Source organism: Mastacembelus armatus, chromosome 9 (genome assembly GCF_900324485.2).
Source record: "Mastacembelus armatus chromosome 9, fMasArm1.2, whole genome shotgun sequence".
Lineage (NCBI taxonomy): Eukaryota > Metazoa > Chordata > Actinopteri > Synbranchiformes > Mastacembelidae > Mastacembelus > Mastacembelus armatus.
Window position 1 is genome coordinate 17,280,799 of NC_046641.1, and position 23,581 is coordinate 17,304,379.

Here is a 23,581-nt window from a genome sequence, read left to right on the forward strand (position 1 = left end):
GACCGCTCCTTCTCACTGCACAGCTGCTGCCAAGTGTCCCACATATTGACAGAAGTCTGTGAACCGCCTGCAGCACTAACTACCATCACACCGAGTAACTGAAGCCATAATGAAACTCTTTCTGTTCACGCATTTTTTCCACATTAAGAATAAAAGACAGGCCTGCTCCTTAAAGCTGAAAACCCTTGACATAGAATACTTGACATACTGTGCACATACATGTGCAGGTCTTTCTACAGATTATTCCTTTTTTATTAAGCCTTAGGCAGAGACATAAACATGAAATAGTCCACTGGAATAGAATAGAATAGAATAGAAAAGAAAAGAACAGAACACTTTGGGTCTATCTGTAGACCAATCTGTAGACTCAATTGAAGATATAAGATAAGATAAGATCAACTTTATTCATCCCCAAAGGGAAATGAATGATGATGATGAAGATAATCTATTATTAGCTTAATACAATATATATCAGAATTGAATAAAAGAGGATTGTAGTGAAATAATATATGCTGTGATATCAATGAATAGAAAGTGCTGGTAACAACATTGTTAAAATTGTTTTGTCTTATAGGATCAGAATAAAATACTGTACATGTAGGAATTACAGTTAGTACAACAGAAGAGGGTCTATTAGTCTATTGTATTAAAGTGTAGAATGCAGTCTAATAGAATTTGGGGGGTATATCATAAATTAATAATAGAGCCTAAAAATATGTCCTGTAAATTGTTAACAGACCAGGGCTGAACTCAATAGATGGGCTACAGCTGAAATGTTACAAAAATAGGCGTGGATCTATAGAATCCAATAAAACAAACTGTGTCACAAAATTAAAATAGTGTGGATAATATGCTATAATATCTCACAGCCTAACACAATTTAATGTGACATCAATGAATTAAAAGTGCTGGTCGTAGTGTATTTCAATAATAGAATAGAACAGATTAGAACAGGTAAGGATTTGGGTTTGGCACCATCCCTCTCCATTCTCTGACAGCTCTGCAGCCCGGCGCGTTGCCGCTGCTGCCGGAGGATGCTGACAGATAGATCGCTGCTGTCAGAAGGACCGTAAATCATCCGGATCAGACTCACCTCGCCCCGCTCGATTCGTTCCACGATGCTGGCGAACTCAGTCATGTCCTCAGAGTCCGACATGGCTACAGATGATGATGATGATGATGATGATGATGATGGGTGTAGTGCTGCACAGACCGGTCAATGCGCACAGGAATATTAAAATGTAGAAAAACACAAAAGCGGCTTAAAAAAAACAGAGGATCAGCAGCTTCACGAAAGCTTCACAGGGGAGGTGAGATAACATCAAGACAGAAGAGACCCTCCTCTGACCACATTCTCCTCACCGTCTTCTGTCATCCCTCCCTCTCTGTACAGGCTTATGAGTCTACGGTACATGCGCCGGCTGCAAGAAGCCAATTTTATTTTAGTTCGCCTCATCTTGGAGGGGAAACCCCGCCTTCTTGTCTTCAGTAGTCTACGGTACCATCTCTCTCCCTCCCTCCCTCCCTCCCTCTCATCATCCCTCAGCGGCGATGTCTCGACTCACAGAGTCCTTTGTATCCGCCTGATCTGACATTTATCAACCCGCAGTGAATGGCTTCTATTTTCTCTACCAATACTAATAAAACGATCATCTCAGTCTAAAGATTAAAGGAAGTCTTACATCGGTACGTGCTGCATTCAGTCAAGTTGGCGATTTACTGTGCGCATGGCTGACGATGCGCTCATGTGTGCGCACTTGGTTTGTACTGTTTTCTGCTCATTGTGACCCAAATATCAGACTGCAGCTTTTTTTTTTTTTTGGATCTTTGTGGTTTGTGTGGTGTTCAGGTTCTGGTTTGGGGAGGTGCTGCCACCCTGCCTCTTTTAATGTGACAGATTCAAATAGATGCCTGAGCCGGAGTGTGAGGCGGGTGTATGACACCGGATTAAGTCCGTGTTGGGTTTTTTTTTTTTTTTTTAATTATTTTAATTTTTCTGGCAATGCCACTTGTTCCGCATCACCAGATGGCCTCATGACTTCATGCAGACATATTCCACCCCACTGAGCATGTGGATGAGGACAAACTGGCAGACTCCAACGACGGACCAATCGGTGCATGACAAAACTAATAAAAACAGCTTCCAAAAGCTCCAAAATCACTGAGATTATCACCGTCAGCTGCCACCAGGGGGGCAACATGGTATCATTTTGGGATAGCTGTCGTTATGGCGAAATTGAAAATCTTTGCTTCATTTTTTCTGTTTCTGCATTTATGTTTATTTAGCAGCATTTTAATCTGCCAATAACACAGACTATCCATATTTTCTCAACAAAAGCTCTACTATAAGTCTGACTTAACAAGAGTAAAGGAATTCACTCAGACACTCTAATGTGCCTCATTACACAGTTGTACCAATCACTGGTCAAGTGTCTGCAGCCTCTACAGCAGCTGTGTGCAGCGTTTTACAGCCATTTCAATAAATAGACTCTTGAGACAAAGATGAGGCCAGTTCTCCTGTGTAACATCTGTGGAGATAATACTTGCCCAATAAAAAAAACCACAGCCTTTAACTGAGCCACAGTGTCATCAGTCCAAATGAAAAAGAAATAGAACACAAAAACAGAGCAGAGACAGTGGTTTACTGAATAAAACTGATTTCTGTTACATGACTATAAAGATGTAGCTGTATAAGCACATATGGAGTACTAGTCAAGCCCGTTTTTATTTGTGTTTTTTCTGTATTGTAGATTAATACTGAAGTCATCCAAACTGTGAAACAACACATATGGAAGTGAACAAAAAATTTTAGATTCTTCATAGCCTCCACCAGTTGCTTTGAGAACAGCTATGCACACTGTTTTCTGAGCCTGATCAGATATTTAGCGCTTCCTTCACTGTGCAGTCCAGCTCATACCAAGCCACCTCAGCCAGGGTTGCACTCCATCACTGCGCTAGAAGAAACTTTCAGGTTCTTAAATTTTTCATTTAAATGAACTTTGAACAAGGCAAACCTTCTAACCAAAGCTGTGGCTACACTTTGAGGGAAAAAAATTAAATATGAATCTAACTTACCTTGACATTATTTTGCTTAGCATGTAATTCTATGTATTAGGTCCTAGCTGATATTTATATTCATTCATAAATTAGGAACATAATTGCAACAAAGAACAAAAAACATTCAATGAGAAGGTGTATCCAAATGTTTGAGTTGTACTGCCACCCAAAATGAGTCATCGCACAGTATTTGTGTGGTAGCAACAGCACCATAAAAAACATTAAAACCACAGAGAATGGAAACAAAGTGATCTCGCTCCAGGGTGCACATGTGCTCACCTAAGAAAATATTTTAACTTAACTGATTTGTAGCTTCAGTTCCGTTTTTTTTTTTGCTGCAAGAACAGAAGAAAATCTGAGTAATCAAAACCCAAACAAGCTTAAGCATGGGTTTTCTTCTACTCAGCCTCGCCCAGTTGGTGGTAATCTAGGGTTACATGAGATGTCGGGGGCCACAATGGTATAAGTTGTCAGATGAACAGGGAAGGATAACCACACCCAAACTACAGCTGCAGCTGGCGCATCCCCAGATGATTTAATCTAGGTTAGGTTGTGTTCACAGGGGAGAACACACATCAAAGCTTGCTCTTCATGATTTATTGCTTTCAAACTTGAACATTTCTAAAATATGATCAAATTATGTTTAAAATGTTATTACCCCTACATCCAGGTTTGATATTTAAGTGCCACTAGGCCACAGATTTCCTTATGAGTCCCTGTGGCGAAGTCTGTGACTGTGCTGGGCAGCTCCCAGGGGGGACTTGGTGTGTTTTCTGTATCCTGTGCTTCCCTGCACAATTCGTTTAATTATGTTTTAGTCACTGACCTAGCAAAGGAAAAAAAAAAAAAAAAAAAAAAATCATCACGCCGCATTGCTCTAAATCACAACCCATCCACACAATTACACGTAAATCGGAAGAAAACCCAACAGTGCCATCTTTGAAGTTAAAAATAGAGCTGCAATAGTGTCACAGAAACACAGCTGCTTTGGGCAGCACAAATCACCCACGAGTGATAAGATTTTGTTTTTTCCCTAAATTAGGCTGATACAACCTAAATGGGCACAATAAAAGGAAAACCATGGTTTACCCAAGTGTAGTCTTTATACCAAAATCTTTACATGCAAAAACCAAATCACACAAGCCCACAGAAACCAAAACTGTAAAAGTCAGTTGATGCTTTTATTTATCATAAATACAGTATGCACTGCCAAGCTAGGATCAACATGACTGTCCTCAAATTCAAAGCTGAAGTAAATCACATATGGACATTTGCATACCCAGTTCCTCTAACTGCCACACTGACGTAGCTGTAAACATTTTTCCACCTTGAGCACTTGCACAATAAAAGTCACATATTTATAGACATTTATATTATTTCTACAAAGCATAGAAAAAATAAATCCCATTACATTTACTGTTTATTTATTATTACATTATGTATATTAGTTGATGGTAGAGCAAGGATTTGCTGCATCTCTAAACGTTCACAGTGCTTTCACATCTCTGGACAATCCAACAGCCATCCCCAGCTTTTACTACAGAAGTCTTGGTTCCCTTTTTTCAAGCTGTGGGACTGAGAGCATCCACCACAGTGTGACGTGGCAAAATAGGACATTCAATATAACATGTGCTGAGATGAGTGACAGATCAGTCCATTAAAAATTCCACTTTATTAAAGTTGAGTAAGCATTTATGGCTTCTGCCCCAATGAATTCTTCTTTCCTTGTGAAAATATGTCATCAATTAGACGTGAAGAAACAAACAGATTGTGGTAAAGGAGTTCCTGTTAGTTGGATACTTGAACTCAAAGACGGAAGGAGGAAAAATAGTTTGCAGTTAAGTGCTTCACTTGCTGTATGTTTATGCAGATTTAGCACACACCTTTCCCTCCATCCTCTCTAGACAGCACCATCATAGAAACAGCCAACCTTCACTCTTTTTAAACATAAAGTTAAATCAGAAAATATTTAGAGAGCAGCGACCTAGGAACAATGCTATGAGAGGCACATTTCAGAATCAAATACGAGTCACTGGTAAACGTGACTTGGCCTACGCAAATAAATACAGCTGAAGGAGGTTGTAAGTAGTGAGTCAGATCAGAAGATGTGCAAGAGACAATTTCAAATAATGTGGCTCCACAGTTTGAACCATTTTCTGACCGTCCATTATTGGCTGAGTACCACTTAGATTTACTTCATGTTTAGGATCTTATAACTAAGTAACACAAAATGATACTAGAATGTTAAAAGACTGTTTCAGTCTGAGGCTCAATGTAACAGAGAAATATAATATCTGAACTTTCCTAAAAGTCTTGTTTATTTATTTTTTAAAAAATTGCAAAAGGCAAGATAAGCAAGATTAACTGTAGCAAAGCCTTTTGTTTCACACAAAGCAGTAACAAACAGCAATAGCTGGGTTTTTTTTCCCCAGTTGCTTTTGCACCACAATAAGACAACATAGCACATGTTTAGCCAGGGTTCAAAGAGGGGATTCCAGGCTCCGACAGTTTACTTTTAATAATAGATGGGTCAAATCATTTATTTATTCACCTCTCTTCTGCTGTTCTCTCCTTTCCTCTGTCTGCAAGCTCCGATTTCTAACTCTTGGGAAAAAAAAAAAAAGGGGGGACAACTGGGCGGTACGCTGGGGTGAGACCAGGTACTATTTTGTTTTGGGAAAGAAAATCACAGAGATTTTATTTTTATATCCAGCCAAAACTGTGGTTACACATAGCAGACTCCTGCAGGTTACATGCTGCAGACAAGCTGCGATACTATTCCCTCCTCACTCAACATGCCAGGGAGCAGGTGTTTGCTGTGACACTGGTCTTATAATGAAAGGGTGGGGCTGGAAGAATCCGTGGAGCTGCAAGTGTTGTTTGCTGGGATTTAGAGCATTGATGTGATGACAAGTCAAGATGACAGGCAGAGGTTGCCTCAGAATTTCACTGTCACCGTTAGGATCACATTAGGATTTAAAACTTGAAATTTCCAATTTGCCATTCAGCTTAAGGGCAAGAAGAATGGAAGGCTGCTTGCATTAGCTACACATGGCTTTTCATGCTCGTGAGCACCTGTGCAGACAATGGCTACAATGGGCAGTGCTTCAGTGATGGAGAGTCCATGGGTAGACAGTAGGATTACAAACACTGCTCGAGTGTTAGTGTAAGTCAATATTTTCAGGCCCAAAGGGATGAGAGCCTAACCGTTGTTTCTGTAACCTGGCTCACAGGGTCACATTCTGCTCATGGGCATTATTTTTTCTTTCTTCCCTGCATCCTTTCTGTTCTCAAAATAACATGCCAGTTCCCAGTGCTGTTTAGAATAATATGTTTCTTATTGATTTCAGTCTGACTAGTGCCTTGAAGGGAGTATGGAAGCTGGTAAAGAAGACAAGGGCTGAGGAGTCGGGGAATGATGGGAAGGAATCAGATGCTAAAATTGACGAGGACTGCCTTGTGGAAAAGAAGGGATTTACCCCTGATCAGATTCTGATAATAAGGCCTGTAGCTACACTCACTTTTTAAATCTTCTTTCTGGGGGTGTTTTAGAAGTCATAGATTTACTCCTTAGGGTAACTGTTGGATCTTAGCTGCCTCTCCTGTGAGTTTTATGCCTGCAGTTCTATTATTTAAATCTCTCTTGATCACTGAACAGTGCCTACAGTGATGAAACTGGAGGATGCTGGAGTGAAGACACTCGGGAGAATAAACCTGCCAGACTGGTATCATCTCTGGGACCAGAGAGTTTGAGGCTTTCAGGAAGTTGAAGAGCAACGTAAGGACAGAGTGTGCAGAGAAGCCAAACACCGTATATACTGCCTGGAGCATAGTGCATGGAACTGTTTTTTGTCTGTGAATGAGGGAATGTTAAGAAGAAAACATGAATGTTTTTCTCAGCAGATTCCCCCATTTCCATCCCTACAATTACTACTGGGCCCATACCTTTGTAAACAGAAATGAAAAGTCAGTCTACTTATTTGTTCTAGATTTTCTCACAAAAATAGAAACATCACTGAGCAACACCCACAAATGTAGCTAGTCAATTCACATAAAATCAAAGCAGCCAACTTACAAACCTTCAGCTACTGCAGAACCATTTAAAAAAAGACCATTTAGATTTTCCCTAAGCCCTTCTTGGTATCCCTCCAGAGACTGTGAATAATGTTTATATCTATGTCAGGTGAGTCAGTTGTGTACATCCTATCTAGGTTTACAGCAGATTGTGTTAATGACACTGATGATGAAGCTAAAGAGAATGAAACTTCCCAAACATCATCATCTTAAGAGACTGCAAAACTGAGGCATCTGGAATTTTTTTTTCAAGTCTCCAGTAACTCAATTTTGACTTTCTGGCACATCATTTTATTCTTACAAACCACAATGCACATTATTCAATACTGTCTGCTAACAATAAAGGCAGCAAGAAAGTGTGGCATATATTGCTTAACAGAACTTTAGATGAACTTAAAATGAGCTCCCCGAAGTTACTACTCAGTAACTAGAGTCTTAAAAAAATGGAGTCCTGAAACGATGAGGCCTCTCAGGTGACTGCTCAAACATCTCGAAACAGCAAAATCCAGTTGTCTTTGACTCACTACTGTTCGTCATTCCTGAACCTGCTGAGCCTGCTGTCAGTGCTGTCTGCCACAGCTGCCAGTGCTGTCCCTCCATGTCTGCTGCAGCTGCTGGAGGTGCTCAAAGGCTCTCTGGGTGATGTTAAGAGCTGGGTGGACCTTCCTCAGGCTCGGTTCTCCAATCAGAGACAGACCACACAGTCCTAAGTAGGCATGGAGAGGATCTGGCAGACAGGAAATGGAGAGAAAGCAATAGAAGGAAGGAAGGAGCAAGGGATAAAACAATCAGAGAAAGGAGAGTAAAAGGGAGAAGCTAGGTCAGAGATGGTAGCATGTATCAAAGGTCTTTATAACTAGAGATAAGATGAATATGATGGTGGTCACCTAAATAAAATAATATCCTGATTCCACATGAAAACCCCATTATCCAGAAACCTTGTTTTTGTTGTGCTGTTTCTTTAAGTAGGAATAAATAATGCACATAGGCTTGGCTCATGGCCTTTTCCCTCCCATGGGGCCAGAGTAAAAGCTATGCAGGGCACTAAATGGAGCAGTAATTGAATTATAATGAAATGATAGATGACAGATTGGACACAACCATGAAAATCAATAAAAGCACCATTAGATGCATCAATCAGGATTCAGTCCTACTCCTACTCAAGGCTGTAAGAAGACATGTCAGATTAGTCAAAAGTTTTGGGTGAGATTTGATTAATAATAGTTTCAATTTAGATTTACATCATAAACTATCCCAACTGATACATGAAACAATCACAGTGTTGTTTCGAATATAGATAATTCATTTGCGTGACAAATTTGCAGAACATGGTAAGATCATTATATGATTTCAAGTCAGTAAGAAACACCCATACTTGGCTGTTTATGGTTTTGATTAAGATACTTCCTCCCATTTTAAGTTACCTGCTGTTTGTAAGGGCCTTCTTTTAAATATTTATTATTGGTTAGCTTTGCTATTCACAATCATAAAAAAAATTCTCCATTCCTGCACCATTTCATAATCCATCCATCCATCCATTTTCCATACCCGCTTTTTCCTGAAAGCCAGGGTCACGGGGATCTGCTGGAGCCTATCCCAGCTCTCTCTCGGGTGAAAGGCCCATTTCATAATCATGAGAACTAATCTACACATTTAATTTATAAGATGCATCCTGCCCCCTGAATTTAAAGTCATTTTAAAAAAATGTGCTTCACACACAATCCCAGCAAGCTGTCATGATATTCTGAGTTGTTTTTTGTGCATTTAATGTACTAGCCATCCTAACTGTACAATAACAACTGTTCCGCACATGAAAAGCAATGATGGCCTGAACAACTCCTGAAAGACAAAAACAGGTTTTGTCAAACATTCACACACACGCGCGCACACACGCACACAGCTGTACATGACTGCACTATTCCAAGTCCACTAGTCCACTGCTACCTGTCCCATACTACAGTAAAGTCCTTTTATATCTTAAAACACTCTTTTGTTCAGTGGTATTTGTACGGCTTTGTCAATAGAGTGTCTGTTTAGTCTCATTGTTGCTCTAAACCTATCTTCCCTGCCTTGTTCCTGAAATGTGAGGAGTTCGATGTCCTATATCCTCTGGCTACCTATGAACAATCGACTCATCAATTACACATTACAAGGGCAAGCAATAAGACACGGACATGAACATGTACACGTACACACACACATATACACAAGCACGTACACTATTGAAGTTTAGGGTTACAAGAGGTTTTCCACTGATCTCAAGTAAATCTGCCAACCACAACTCCACCCTGACCTCTCTGCACCTGTGGAGGGCAGGGTAGAAACTGTTCAGCCAAAAGAGAGAGAGAAAAAAACTGAAACTGCTTTGTTCCACCATTTTTTTGTCCTTGATGCAAGATCTTTGAAGCTACTAAAAAAAAATAAACAGCAATGTGACCTCTGCACAGTCTGCCCTGTTTGTTTCCACATGGACATTAAATATGTAATCTCAACACAAGTGCATCACTCACACAGAAATCCCCTTACAGATACAACAGTCACACTGACACAAGACCGATGCAACCAGGGAAGTATTCTGGCTTTGGCTTTTTGCTAGTGTCTTTTTATCTCAACTCTGCAAGATGTTCCTGTAATAGGCACCTCTGCAAGTCAGATCTCTTACCTGGATGGCTGTCTGGCCACTTGGCAAATCCCCCAACCAATCGATCTTGTGTAGACAGAATGAAGCTCCTGTTCTTGTCAAAGTTTGTGTACTGGAACACATCTAACAGCTGGGACAGGAGAGAGAGTGGAGAAAGAGTGAAAACAAGGTTCAGACTTAATTTAGTTTAAAATAAAATTTCCAGAGAGAAAATCAAACAATATTTGCCATATACAATTATTTCTTTTAAGCCTGCACAACACTGCCTGTGGCACAGCTTTGTCCCAGAAATTTACACTTTCATGCATTGTGTTTAATTGTGTGCGTGCGTGCATTCCTGACTTACTCATAGCTGTTCACAGTTTTCCGGATCATGTGTGGGCATGTATATACCCCTGGCATAGCTATGACCCACATGCAGAAAGGTTTGCTCATAGGTTTTTTGGGTTGTTTTTATGTGGATGTAAAGGATTAACCTAATTGTTTAGACACTGTGAATATTTAGTGTTTTAAAAATGCTGCATATTATTCAATACATGCCATCTGAAAACTTAAATGTTAATGCAAACAGGAAAAACACGTGTATGTGAAGATATGTCCATGTCTATAATACCAGTATGTACCTCTAATGTAGCTCCAACCCAAAAGGAGTAGCATGTGTCTACAGGTTTATTGGGGCGCCCATGGAAGCCACTCTGCTGCCTCATGATACACCAGCGCCGGATTCTGTCCAGCTCCCGCTGACTCAGTGCCTCCTCCAGTCGACCCATCAGACACAGAGATGCTATGGCGCAGTACGTCCAGCCGCCTGGGAACACATACAGTGGATGGAGATAATTCATAACAAATAAATTAGGCAAGGCAAGTTTATTTATATAGCACAATTCATACACAGAGTAATTCAAAGTGTTTTACAGAAATAAAAGACAAGTTTAAAGTACAATGCAAAAATCAAAATAAGAAACAGAAAATAGTAGATTAACTTGAAATGAAATTAAAGGAGAATCGGTGCAGATAAAACACATTCAGTTGTCATATGCAGAGCTAAAAAGAAAAGTTTTTAGCTTGAACTTAAACATTGCCAGAGAGGAGTCTTGTCTAACATCAGGAAGACTATTCCAGATTTTAGCTGCATAAAACTGAAACCCTGCTTCTCCCTGTTTAGTCCTGACTCTGGACTCTTTAATCCGATTAAATGAGACTACTGTTTTGGTACAATGTGGTACAACTGAAAAACGGTTCCACTGGTTCACAGACATGTTTTGATGACAGACAACTATGTAGTAAAAACAAAGGCGTGGGGGCTGTTTCACTGTGAAATATTTGAAAACATGTTGCTACTGTCACACTTTTCTCACTTTTCCTTGGAAGCTGTCACAAGGTAGAACTACTTTATGTTGCATATTAATATAATGAAATATCTGTGAGGGAGGAAATGGTTGCATTTTTATACTTTTATGCACATCTGACACAGACCTTTTGACATTTGATTGGACTAAGTATTGTGAATAGTTTTATCAAATGCAGTATGTATTCACAACTAGTTGAAAAAAATGCATTCATCAACTGACAACAGTTATCAACACAGCTACTAAAGCAGCTATCCATTACCTTCTACAACACAAACGTCAACTGCTTCCATTATCATCATGATTTAGCATTAACATCATCCCTGGTTGCTATTTAAATTAATGTGTGAGAGAGACAAACAAATAACAAGAAGGGTTAAGTGTGTAGGGCAGGAGTATAAATATGTCAGTGTATTATCTCTTATCAACCACATCTTGCTCACATGAGAGAGATTAAGTAAAAATCTGAAATCAAACAAATGTGGGGACTAATTTCCTCTAACTGAAGGTTTGTGACTGTCATGCTTTAACAAAGATAAAATAAATTTGAAATGATAAGAAAATCGGATTAAAAATGCACCAAAGTAGACCATTTGGAACACTTTTCCTGGGATTTGACAAAGAGACACCTGAAATTAACAATTTTTTCTGAGGGGCTACAGTATGTTATTCATGGAAACAAACATTTGGGCATTTTGAAGAACATTTAATGGAAATAGAAATCAACAGAAAACATGGCCTAAAGAGGGAAAGCACTGCAAATAGACAAGCAGTGAGATAATGGCGAATCACACTGAATACACACACACTGAAAAAGTTCATTACTTAACCTTAGCACATAATTTCAGTAACACCATGTTTCACATATAGTGGTTAAAACAATTATCTACAAACACAGTGTAAGTGTGTGTGCACATTCAAAGCATACAGTGTGGGAGATCTGCTGAGCGCACGGGCACGCACACACGGGCACACACACACGGGCACACACACACGCACACGCACACGCACACACACACACACACACACACACACACACACACACACACACACACACACACACACACACACACACACACACACACCTCAGGGGTGGATGGGTAATGGGCATCTAAAGTATGTGTGTACTGGTGTGTAATCAGCCCTCAGACAGAGAGAGTTGGCTAGCTTGCAGAAGACAGTCGAGTCTGGATGAAGCCTGTAATCACAGACGTAGAATTTATCGCAATGAGATAAATTACTAACATGCACTGGGATCTCCTCCCGTCAAGCAGTTTTAATTATAGAGATTTAATTCACACACTGAGTCTGTCAAAAAGTGAAGAGTAAAAGCTACCTCATCCATTGTCACCTTTTTTGAAACGGTAATGTCCCGAGCAGTGCTTTGAAATGTGTTTGTAGGAGGAAGGCTTTTGTGTCAGAATAATAAGGTTTATTTTAAGTAGGGTGGGGATTAATGAGGACAATGTATTTGCAGAGATGGATTTTAATGGCTAATCCCTTAAACCGGTTACTCCTATCAGCCACTTTCACGCCCTCAACTACAACAGTGCCAACGCACCCGCAAGCCTTTTGATCTGATACCATTAGACCAAATCACTATTCATATATTAGACTTTTAAATTTGGACTTTCAAGTGTTCTATTTCCATGCTTACCCCTGTGAATTAACCTACCACCACTCTAATGAGGAATTTCAAAACTCACATTTATGATATCTTAAAGTAGAAACCATTCCACGATGATCATACTCACCATGTGACTCTCGCCCAGCTCCCTGGCCAAACCCGTTGTCATAAGACTGTGTAGATGACAAAGCAAAAGTCATTCAATTAAGCAACATTTCATTTAGCAAAGAAGGAGAATGTGTGCATGATAAAAGGTCAGTGTCAGAAGAGCCCATATTTATTCATACTGAATCCCTTTTGAAAAACATAAAAATACATTTGTAAAGTATCATTTGAAATTGAATGTTCCCACAAAAAAACACCATCACGTTTCCCTGGCTGATTTAACTGTCACTGTAAAGTATAGCCTTGCTCAAATATGACAGATTATTCTCTATAATTCCTCTTGGTGACTCCCATTTGTTCTTAGTGGTCAAGTCACTACTAGATCATCAATTCACAATATAACATGATGTATTTTTATCTTTCCTTCTTTTGCGACTTTAGCTGTGTTGCAATCAAGTGTCACCAGTTAGAAATTACGTAACCACAAACACACAAACCGGCAGAGTTCTGGCTCTAAATGGTTTCTGTCCCAGTATTTTACCTGTATTTAGTCTAAACGCATTTCTTTTTATGGTGCAAAACAGCTAAAAATGAGCATTGCTTACAGTTTCATTTTACGTTTACAATAAAAACCCATACTTTTATTTTTTATCATCAAACTGTGACAAATTTCCTTTTATAAGCTGTGGTTCCTACAAAAATACACACGCTTCAGAAATACGGCAGTCACTTGGGAAAAACTAACTAGTGTTCAGTCCTCGTCTGTGTGTCTGGTATGATCAAACCACATCACGTAACCAGCCCATCATCTGGATGTGTTCTGTATACTTACACTGACCAAAATCAAACTTGTTTTATCGAAGACAGTTTTGAATCCAATGGTCAATGGATAAATATATGTGTGTGTGCGTGTGCGTGTGTGTGTGTGTATGTGTGTGTGAAAAAGAGACAGGGAATGAATAAAGTAACTATGTAATGAAACAGTGTTGTGTTAAATGCCAAATCCAACATGAGGGGAAGATTTAGGGTAAATGGGACCATCTCTCTGCTGTGGAGTAGAAAAACAATATTTCACACTGACAACTTTGATGTGCCTAAACTACTAATCTGCCTAATCTGTTGGAAAAACAAACAATGGGGCTTAATTAAGGGTTGAATTACACATCAGTCAACAATCTGACAAAAATAACACTCATGCCACATCATGAACTTGGAACATGGTGTTTTCCTCCTACTGGGGAGGAAAAACCTCTGCTACAGCTTTAAAACCATGATGCACTACTCAGTTCCTTCCATTTATTATAAATGAAGTATATCTAGGCAGAGTGCCACCTCCTGAAGGTCGGTGGCCTGTTCTCGGCATTCAAATGTAGAGGCAATGCACTGATGGCGCACAAACAGTGACTGTATGCTTAGGGGTGGTCCTTTTTTCTTGGAAAATAGGTCTCATTGCATTAACAGATTTTCGGTTGAGTGCACAAACTTGATACTTCATGCAAGTTTTTTTACAATCAACTCACCAAACTTCCTCTGATGTACTCAATAGCCTTTTGGATGTCCATGCCTGACCAGTCACCCAGCATGTAACAGATACTGGCTGCACAGTAGATAAAGCGTATGTCATTTTCACTTCCTTCTGGCACAGCATAGAAACTGGAAGTAAGAAGTCGCAGACACACAAAAAAAAAAGAAAAAAGAAAAATCAGACAAACAGGAGAGTAACACACAAGTGAAAATTAGCTTACTGTCCATACTGTGGATTTGTACCATTTAAGTTATATCATGTCAAATGCAATAAAAAAAAAGTGCCAGATTTGGTACACACAATGTATGTGTGCTGGTGCATGTGGGTGAAGTAACTACTAATCTAATGTGAGTTAATGTCAGTGGACATTAAGACTCCTATTGTTCATAGGACCTCAGGTATTTTTGAGTCAGAAAAAAGTGCCAGTGTAAATCACGGCAGCAGTGCAAATGTGTGTGTGCTGACCTGCCGTCCTCAAGCTGCAGCGCTCTGAGACCAGCCAGACAGGCCTGTTTGTTAACCCGACTCAGGTCGTCTCCCAGTATGAGCAGGGAGCACAGCCCAGTGTAGGTCATGGCTACGTGACCACTGTCATATGGATGGAGCACACCGGGACCCTGAACAACATAGGTACATGGGATAATAATCAAATAAATGCAGTGGAATCACAACAAAAGCGGTACTAATGCAAAAAGCCCTTAAGAAACAATCAACTAGTGTAATGATAAAAATATTTTGAGAAGGGTTAGTGTAAATGGCAAAATAGAGAAAAACAGGATCACAGCAGTGAATACACTGACTCAAGATATATCTCTCTTAATGCAAAACGCAGGCCTAAACTTGGAATCAGATCTATAAACAGTGTGGGGGGTAAGGAGGGGCAGTACCTTAGTGCTGTAAGGAATTCCAATATGGGATGATCCTCGAAAGCCACAACGACTTAGGTTAGATTCTGAAAGACAGCAGTTGCACAAGGGCAGGTACGTAAGAGTCAATTTCGTAAGAGTCAGCATTAGGTATTTACTAAAGGTCAAAAGAACTACTCTATTTCACTTAGTAACTACGTTGCCTTTTTTAATGCTGTAAAGCTGTACATGACAATCTGCTATAATAAAGTGTATTGCTGTCATCTAGTGGCCATGATAGGAACATTTTAAAATACGGAAAACCCTTCTGAGCTCAATATTTCGACGTGTCATGCACCATATCAATAATTTTGACTGTGAGAAGGTCAGAGTTTACCGATTGTGTTCCACCATGAAATAGTGAACCTCTTTTTAAGTTTAACCAGAAAGCTAATGTTGTAAACAAAACTGTTTTCCAACAGGGATAAGTTTGACAAAGAGACAGGAAACTTTTTTATTTTGAGTTAAAATATAAATGTATCAACACACCGGCTCTCATTTAGACAGCGGCAGCACATCCATTAGCAACTGTTTGAAGGATCATTGTTATATGTATGTAAATGGCACTAAGAAATCTCCTGTGCCTCCCAAGCTGTGTATTTTTTTTACATCTAATGACAAGACACCACACAGACACTAAACATATGGCAGCAGCAAAAATGAGACCAATCTAGCACAGCTATCTCAACATGATTGTGTTGATGTCTTGAATAATTAACTAACTGGGCATCTCAACAGATGGTGCTGAGTGCTTTGTTACAATCAGCAAAACAACACAGTACATATTTAGAGTCCAATATTCACAGATGAACAGAGGTACATGAGGAAAAGGTTCAATCAATCAATATTAGTATTGACTGATTGATTGAAAGGTAAGGAGGACACCTACATGACATTATCTGTTTCAAAATTCAGATCTTGAAGTTTCAGACAATTGAGTGTTTCTCTAGCTGTCCTCCCTCTCTTGTACCCTGATTAAATCACAGATCCTTACACACACACTTCTATTACATTTATCTCAAATATTTCTGTAAATGTTTCAGCTTCTGCTCTTTCGACATCAACTGTCCTTTTCTAAGCTACTCTTTTTATTACAAAAAAATATTATCTCAGACTCATCCTCTTTTTTTTAAAAGCTAAAATAATACTGGAATTTTTTTTAATTGATAGTCTCAGCAAAATCCTACATTTGCTATTTTGGCAAAGAAAAAACAAAGATTATTTTTATTTCATACAGGTCCAATGAGTATTTAATGGTGCTACTTCTAACTTAGTTGATAGACTTCAGCTCTCTTCAATTTGTTTTCTCATATTGTTAAATTCATGTATTAAATCACTAAAATTTATAATGCAGAATATAGATTAATTATTAAATAAACTTACAATATTTGACACATTAGCTTCTCACATTTTTAAAAGCTTTCAGCTACAAGTTTTGCTTTGATCCGTTTACTATAACTGTACTTATCAAATATGTAATCAAATGTTTCAGGTTCAGCTGCAAAATTTTTTATACTGTTTAATGTCAGCTTATTTAGAGTCAGGGGTCAATAAATGACAACATGTGATACTCACGATCTTCTGTGGGCAGAACCTGTAGTGAGTAAATCCATTCAATCATAATGTCCCTATCAATCACATCAAGGGCATCCAAAACATCCAGACCAGACAGGGCAAAGAATATGATGGTTAACCTGGAAAGAAAGCACTCATTTACTCATTTAACAAACATAAAGATCCACATATGCAACAAGCTACAAGAACTGTGCTGTGCAACATATCACATGCCACAATGTAACGCTAAACTGTGGCAGTGAACAATCCCAGTAAAGGATGACATGTTCAAAACAACCTTATTTCTTATTTCCCTAAAAACCTAAGACAGCCCGATTAGTCAAACTGTTTAGGTTTAGCTCGTAGCTAACGTTAAATGCATTCGAGTCATTGGAGCGATGTTTACGTTTACAAATGAAAACTCAATAGGCTGTTTGAAGTTCACTGCAAAATGACGCTTACTCCTGTGTTAATATAAAACACTAATGCAGACGAACACGTTTGTCAGGGTGACGTGCCCGCCTCACTTTTACTACAGCCTCAGTCACAACTTCACGACCAGAGCTCATGTTGCGCTAAGCTAACTAGCATTAGCCTCCATTCAAGCTAGCCAACTGCTTCAACACAGAAACCACAGCCTCAAGTTTCATTCCAGTAAACTCACCTGGTTGTTTCCAGCGAGGCGTATCTCTCCGGTAACACCTGAAGTGTCCTCTGAAAGAATCGGACATGTCTATCTTTTAAAAAGTCTATTTGTTCAAAATCTTCCAACTGGTTCTCCTCTTCCGCCATCTTTACATCCGCCCCTATAAAGAATCTTTTCCGGTACGTTTGTTGTTTCAAAATAAAAGCACTTAGCCAGTACATATTATACACTTTTTCTTGATATACTGAAATTTATTGATATTCCAGCATAAATATTTCTGGAAAGAGGTGAATACCCTATTACCACTATGGCAAAAATATTTACTACATTTCAAAGGACAAAACACAACACCAAAGTCGAAAATTTTACATAGAACAGTAAAGACAACCTGTTATTTAAATTGACAGTCATTTTACCAAAACATACAGCAGCACACATTAGATTCAAATAAAAAGTATAATCTGGTGTTGAGTGTCCACTGCAAATGTTTAATGCATTTAAGGACAGTTCTTTTGGCATCATTGTTGCTCATCAGAGGCCTTGTCTCCAACTGGGAACAGCTCTGCAACAAAACAACAGAAGATTTAAGGAATGCAGCAAGCAATCAACGATTATTATCCCCTAAAGTTAAACCAAACCTAGTGGCTTTAACAAAAAGAAGAAGCATCTATACCTGTGAAACATCTGTAACACAGGCCCCCCTCCTGAAGGTCCAATGTGCTTCATTCGCTCCTCCCACCCCTTAGTGGGACGGGTAAGCCTGGAGGGGTCTCTGCTTATGTGACCATCCACCTCAATGAGAAATAAAATAAATAAACATCACCCTTTCCCCAAATCCACAACTCTGTTTATTTTAAAGATTTTCAGTCACATCCAGCATATTCAGAGATCTTGTGATATGTGACTGATTTCTTCACTATACATTCTTTACCTTCTCCTTCAAATGAGCAGCAATTCTCTTCTGTCTTTCTTCTTCTAGTTTTTCCCTCATCTGTTTCTCCGAAAGCTTTGCCTCCACCTTGTGAAGATCCTGAAGAAAGGCAGACCTTGTATTTTACACATTAACCTTTGTATTATGTTCCAACATTTTAAAAAAACTGCTAAAACCTCACATTACAAACTGCAATCTAACACACAATGTCAGCACAACAACAGCACATGTAGGCTTTATATTTGCAGACTCGTGAGAAAGACTGGCCTTTAGAAAAAAACACTAAGTAGTCTCGGTTAAAAAGGACAAACAACTTGGAAGAAACTGTGCTTCTTGTTGTCTCAGTGATTCTTAGATTTTGTACCCTTTCATTAAAGCGTTTGATGCCTTTTGCTGCCTGCCGTCTCCTCTCATCCATCTCCCTCTCTTCTTCCTCTCGTCTCCTCCTCTCCTGTTCCTCCTCCTCCTTTCTCCTCAGTCGAAGCTGTTCCTCAATGGTCAGCTTCACTTCCAGCTGGCGGCGACGCTCTTCCTGATGAACAGAAATCACAAAAGTAAGTGTGCACCAATAGAGAAGTACTATCTCTAACTACAAATGACTTTTCATAGCATTTGCAAAAGCACCTTTTCCTGTCTCCTCCGTTGTATCACCTCAGCCAGCCTCTGCTCCTCGTCCTGTTCTTCTTTCCTTTTCTTCTCTTCCCTCCACTCCTCTAGTCTTCGTGCTGCTTTCCTCTTCCCTTCCTCAGACCTAATGTAGGAGAGAATAAGAAATGCACTAAAAGAGACATGACAAGTATGCTATGGGTAATTGCAAAAACTATGAAGAAATAATGTTCCCATATTCACTTTTTTTTTAAGTAACCAGTCAAACAGTTTGGCTACTCATTAGATTTGGTGGGATTTTATGACTTGACTGTGCTTTTACTGTTTTAGCTATAAAATCAGTGTTTGCCTTATCTCATTTTTTAGTTTGTTTTTTGTTCAATTTTATATTCAACTTTTGACTCACCTTTGTAGATCCACCTGGTTCTTGGTCTCCTCCTCCCTCCTTTTTGCCTCCTCTGTCTCCTGCTGATTCTGTATCCTGGCCTGGCGTTCCTGATGCTTCCTAGCTTTCCACCGCTGAATAGCCTGGATACAGTATGAAGACAGCAGTAAAAATTCATTTATTCATTATCTGTACCTGCTTATCTCTATTCAGGGTCACAGGGATCTGCTGGAACTTATCCCAGCTTTCTTTGGATGAAAGGCGGGTGTACACCCTGGACAGGTCACCAATCCATCACAGGGTGATAGAAACAGAGAACCACACACACTACAGTAAAAATTGAAACCACAAAATATAATAAAACAAGCACTCTAGGCATATTATTGGAAATCCAATAATGTACAGTGAAATTTTAAGCAAAAATGATTGGTTTTTCAAAATCAGTCGACTCTTAGCCCTCCACAGACAAATTGAGACAAATTTTATTATTCTGCCACAAAAATGGCATGATCTCAATTCAATCTTTTTTTGTCCTTTGGGCTATTCCTGTTAGGAGTCACCACAGCAGATCAATTGATCCACATGATTAATTTGGCACAAGTTTTACACCAGATGCACACCCTGAACAACGCTCTCATTTACTTGGGCTTGGGAGTGACACTAAGACTGCACTGGCTTCTGCAAAGTCCATGACTGAGTGTGGTGGCCCCTGGTCTTCCACAGAGGTCTCCCATTTAAGTCCTGACCAGGCCTTGCCCTGCTTAGCTTCCAACATCTGACAGGATCAGGCATTTATGCAGCCACACCACAGGACAGTGTGGTCACTCATGATCTGAATTCAGTTTACTTCTCAAATATGTTGGTGTAGTGACTGACAAGTTTTCATGATGCCCACAGTTAATCAGATATCTATCTAAATGGAGTTTGGATATTTACACTGAGCTCATGCAGGTCCTGTCATAGGTGTCTACCTCTCTCTTCCTGTCTTGTAGGTTGAGCAGTTCCTGATACCAGTCTTCATGCTGCTCTATCTCCTCCAGCGTTTTACCAGGCAGGTAAAGTTTAGCCTCTTTCCTGTAGGCTGGTTGCCCATTGTGCTTTGTCCATACCTGTAAAAAAAAGATTAAAATAAGTCAGAAAGAAGCCTTGCCACAGTAGGCCACTGGCTTGGCAACTGCTCAAGTTGCTTGAAGCAGGATATTGAACACTGTAAGCTTGTGATCTCCAATTGGATGATGGCAAAATAACAAAATTTCTATTATCAGATGAAAATGACAGTAATATCTTACTTTAAGGAAGGTTTGATGGTCATATTGGTCCCAGCCACCATAAGGGCCTCCTGTCCTTTGCAGGAAAGTTTCTAGTGCTCTGACCTCTGGTGGGAGGTCTCTGTCCGGGGGTCTTGTCTTATGGAAAAGATAATAAAGGGAATGGAACAAGATTAAATTTTTTCAGCCGACTCCTAATATAGAACAAAATATACTCTAAACACTTTATGAGTTCGGAAACATAATATAATTGGGTCATAATATCTATCTCTAATTGTAAGATTCCACAATTTCTGTTTATTTTCTATTCACTATGATAATGATAGACAGAGAAACAGAGAAAATACAGAAAGGAGGACAAGTCACATACCTTAGGAGCAATAGGTAGTTTGGGGTCTGAGTTGATTGCAAGGTTCCAGTTTTCAATTTTCTTCTCATAAGCAGTGATCTCCTGTTTACATGTCCTCTCCTCCTTCAAAAGTTCCTCAAAGCTGAGAGGAGCAGGAAAACACAAAGAATGATTATTAATATTTTTATTGCAGTGAATCATATAATTAATCCCAGTAATAAAAATTGCCCTAGATGCTACCTATATTTTGTTCACAGTCTTAAGACAATTGTGTTAAAATGCTTTACATCATATTTTCCAAGTTAGTAAGGCTAGCTTGGTTCTTCTTTCTTTACCATGAGCGCTGCTCCTCTTTAAGGGAGTTGATTGAGATTTCCACCTCTGACATGATTTCCTTCAGTCTTTCAATCACTGCAAACACAAGTAGAAATGCAAAACATATTATTAACATCAATCCATCCTATATCTATCTATACCCGCTTATTCCTAACTAGGGTCATGGAGATACTATTAACAGTTACTATCATTTTACTGAGCAGTGCACTTATTTACAGAAGAATTGCGAAATATTAATGAAACAAACACGATCACAAGTAAATCACTGGCAAATAAAATGGACAAATAATTTATAAAAAACTGTCGATATTTAATGTACTATAATGCCAGATAAATATTTCTACTACTTTACTAAACATGTCTGGTTTGATATTCTCTGGTGGTACTTACACTCAGGAGTTGGCTTAACATCTATTAGCTGTCTCTGAAACTTCCCCACACCATTATGAATCTTCACCAGTTGCTTTTGAAGATTCATCTCTAAGGTTGGAAAAAACATTTTATTATTACTTCATTCAATTATTGTAAGTTTTCTTGCTCAAAATTATATAATTTACAAGTGAGATGGATAGGTAAGATGATAGAATGATATAATTAGAATATAATGTAAGCTGTGTTATTAGGTAAATCTTGTCTCAATTATGTCCACATCAACGACCCTCTCCTGAACTGCTGAGAGGAAATATTAGGCTACTATAATACAAATACAGACTTACTCTCAGCATTTCTTTTTTCCGCCAGAACGTTCTCATACTCTTCCAATTCTCCACACACATCTGTCCAACCATTCTTTCTGCACTGAACAGTCAGCGTCCTCTCTTTTTCCAACTTTTCAATTCTGTGAAAAGGGAGGAAAGAAAGTACTGACCAGTGAAAAAAACTGATATAGTTTCTGCTCTTCACAATGTTTGACAGATTTGATAACGCGCAGTGGTTTAATGATTGTTTACATTAATACAGCATAAGTAAGGAATGTGCATTGTTTTTCTGTATTTAGCTTGTTATTACATTACATTTAAAATGAAAGGAATAACATGAAACACCATAAAATATTATGCAATCAAGTACTTTAGCTCTGCATAACTATATTTTTAAAGCTCATATAGTCTATGTGATTTACTTTATTCTGAGGGTATTGTTTGTGGAGATGCTTGACTTCATCTATTATTTGGCGTTACCATCACTGTGGTTACAGTTACACTTACTGCCTCCTATTTTTTTCGGCTTCCCTGAGAAACTGTGCTGCTTTCAGCCTGTGACCCACACTCTCGCCGCTGACTGGGGATGATTTCCAGGGCTCCTGGACTCCAGCGTCGCCCTCTCCCAGCTAAAAAAGCAAAACACAAATTGCGAAACTAATGAAAATATTTATTTGTATTAACGCTAAATTAATCGAATGGAACATTTGAAATTTCTTCAGCGTCGCATCCGATAATGGAACAATGAGACAACACAAAAGCCTCTTGTTAATTAATAACGACAGAAACATAGGTCAGTGAGTACAACACTGGGCATCCATTCTCGGACAGCCGCCAGTAGGGGCAGCGTGTTCTTTAACAAGAAGCCGGGTAAACACTTCAAAATATTTAGACTAATACTTAAAAGTATAGTTACACCGGGTAACAATACGCCAGTGGCTAGCTCATGTAAAACAAACAATGAAGTTAGCAAGCTAAGCTAAAAAAGCTGGCATCGTCTAATTCTGCCAGTTAGTTAGCTCGCAACACGAGCTTTAGCGCTAGCTTAAAATGTTTCAACACTTCAGATATCCAAAACGTTGTTTACTGACTAACTAATATATTTCAATTACACAGCAAATGAAGCAAACAACTCTCTGACACTTACAGAACAATGTTTATCAGCTTGCCCCGCGGTTGCTAAGGTGGCCATGTTTAGTTGAATCTGTAAACAAACCAAACTTTATTTAAAAGTCAAACCTGTCAAACACTCCTGTAGTTTATGATTCGCGACAGCAGGGGGCGCTGCTCATCTTTAATCGTCTGTATGTGTCCAGCCTGAAAGAGTGGTCTAACTGCAATAAATTAGCTCCCATCAGTACCAAGGAGAAAAAACCTTTTTTGCACTTACTGACCCCCACCTGTATGTGGCAAATATATTATATCTACACTAAAACAAGACAGTTTTCTAGTTGTACCTCTGACCATGTGTCTTCATGCTTAGTCTAAACCCTTTTGCTTTAGTTGGTTTTAACACTTGATAAAA

The 23,581-nt window shown here is 39.1% G+C and overlaps 2 protein-coding genes across 2 annotated transcripts; both read right to left on the reverse strand.

The window, feature by feature from the left end:
• Positions 1-4,224: 4,224 nt before the first annotated feature.
• On the reverse strand, positions 4,225-17,629 carry pggt1b (protein geranylgeranyltransferase type I, beta subunit). Its single transcript, XM_026321749.1, has 9 exons — positions 17,502-17,629; positions 16,859-16,977; positions 15,266-15,330; positions 14,844-14,995; positions 14,374-14,506; positions 12,876-12,921; positions 10,396-10,580; positions 9,794-9,902; positions 4,225-7,858 (listed from the first exon to the last, which is right to left on the reverse strand). The coding sequence occupies exons 1-9, from the start codon at positions 17,627-17,629 to the stop codon at positions 7,692-7,694; spliced, it is 1,104 nt and encodes a 367-aa protein (XP_026177534.1). The 3' UTR covers positions 4,225-7,691.
• A 284-nt stretch (positions 17,630-17,913) lies between these two features.
• On the reverse strand, positions 17,914-23,302 carry ccdc112 (coiled-coil domain containing 112). Its single transcript, XM_026322007.1, has 14 exons — positions 23,204-23,302; positions 22,564-22,685; positions 22,075-22,196; positions 21,749-21,838; positions 21,358-21,433; positions 21,044-21,164; positions 20,695-20,811; positions 20,377-20,514; positions 19,427-19,548; positions 19,039-19,165; positions 18,779-18,946; positions 18,415-18,513; positions 18,157-18,275; positions 17,914-18,045 (listed from the first exon to the last, which is right to left on the reverse strand). Exons 1-14 carry the CDS (start codon positions 23,246-23,248, stop codon positions 18,015-18,017), a joined length of 1,497 nt encoding a protein of 498 aa, XP_026177792.1. The 5' UTR covers positions 23,249-23,302; the 3' UTR covers positions 17,914-18,014.
• Between the last annotated feature and the right edge of the window lie 279 nt (positions 23,303-23,581).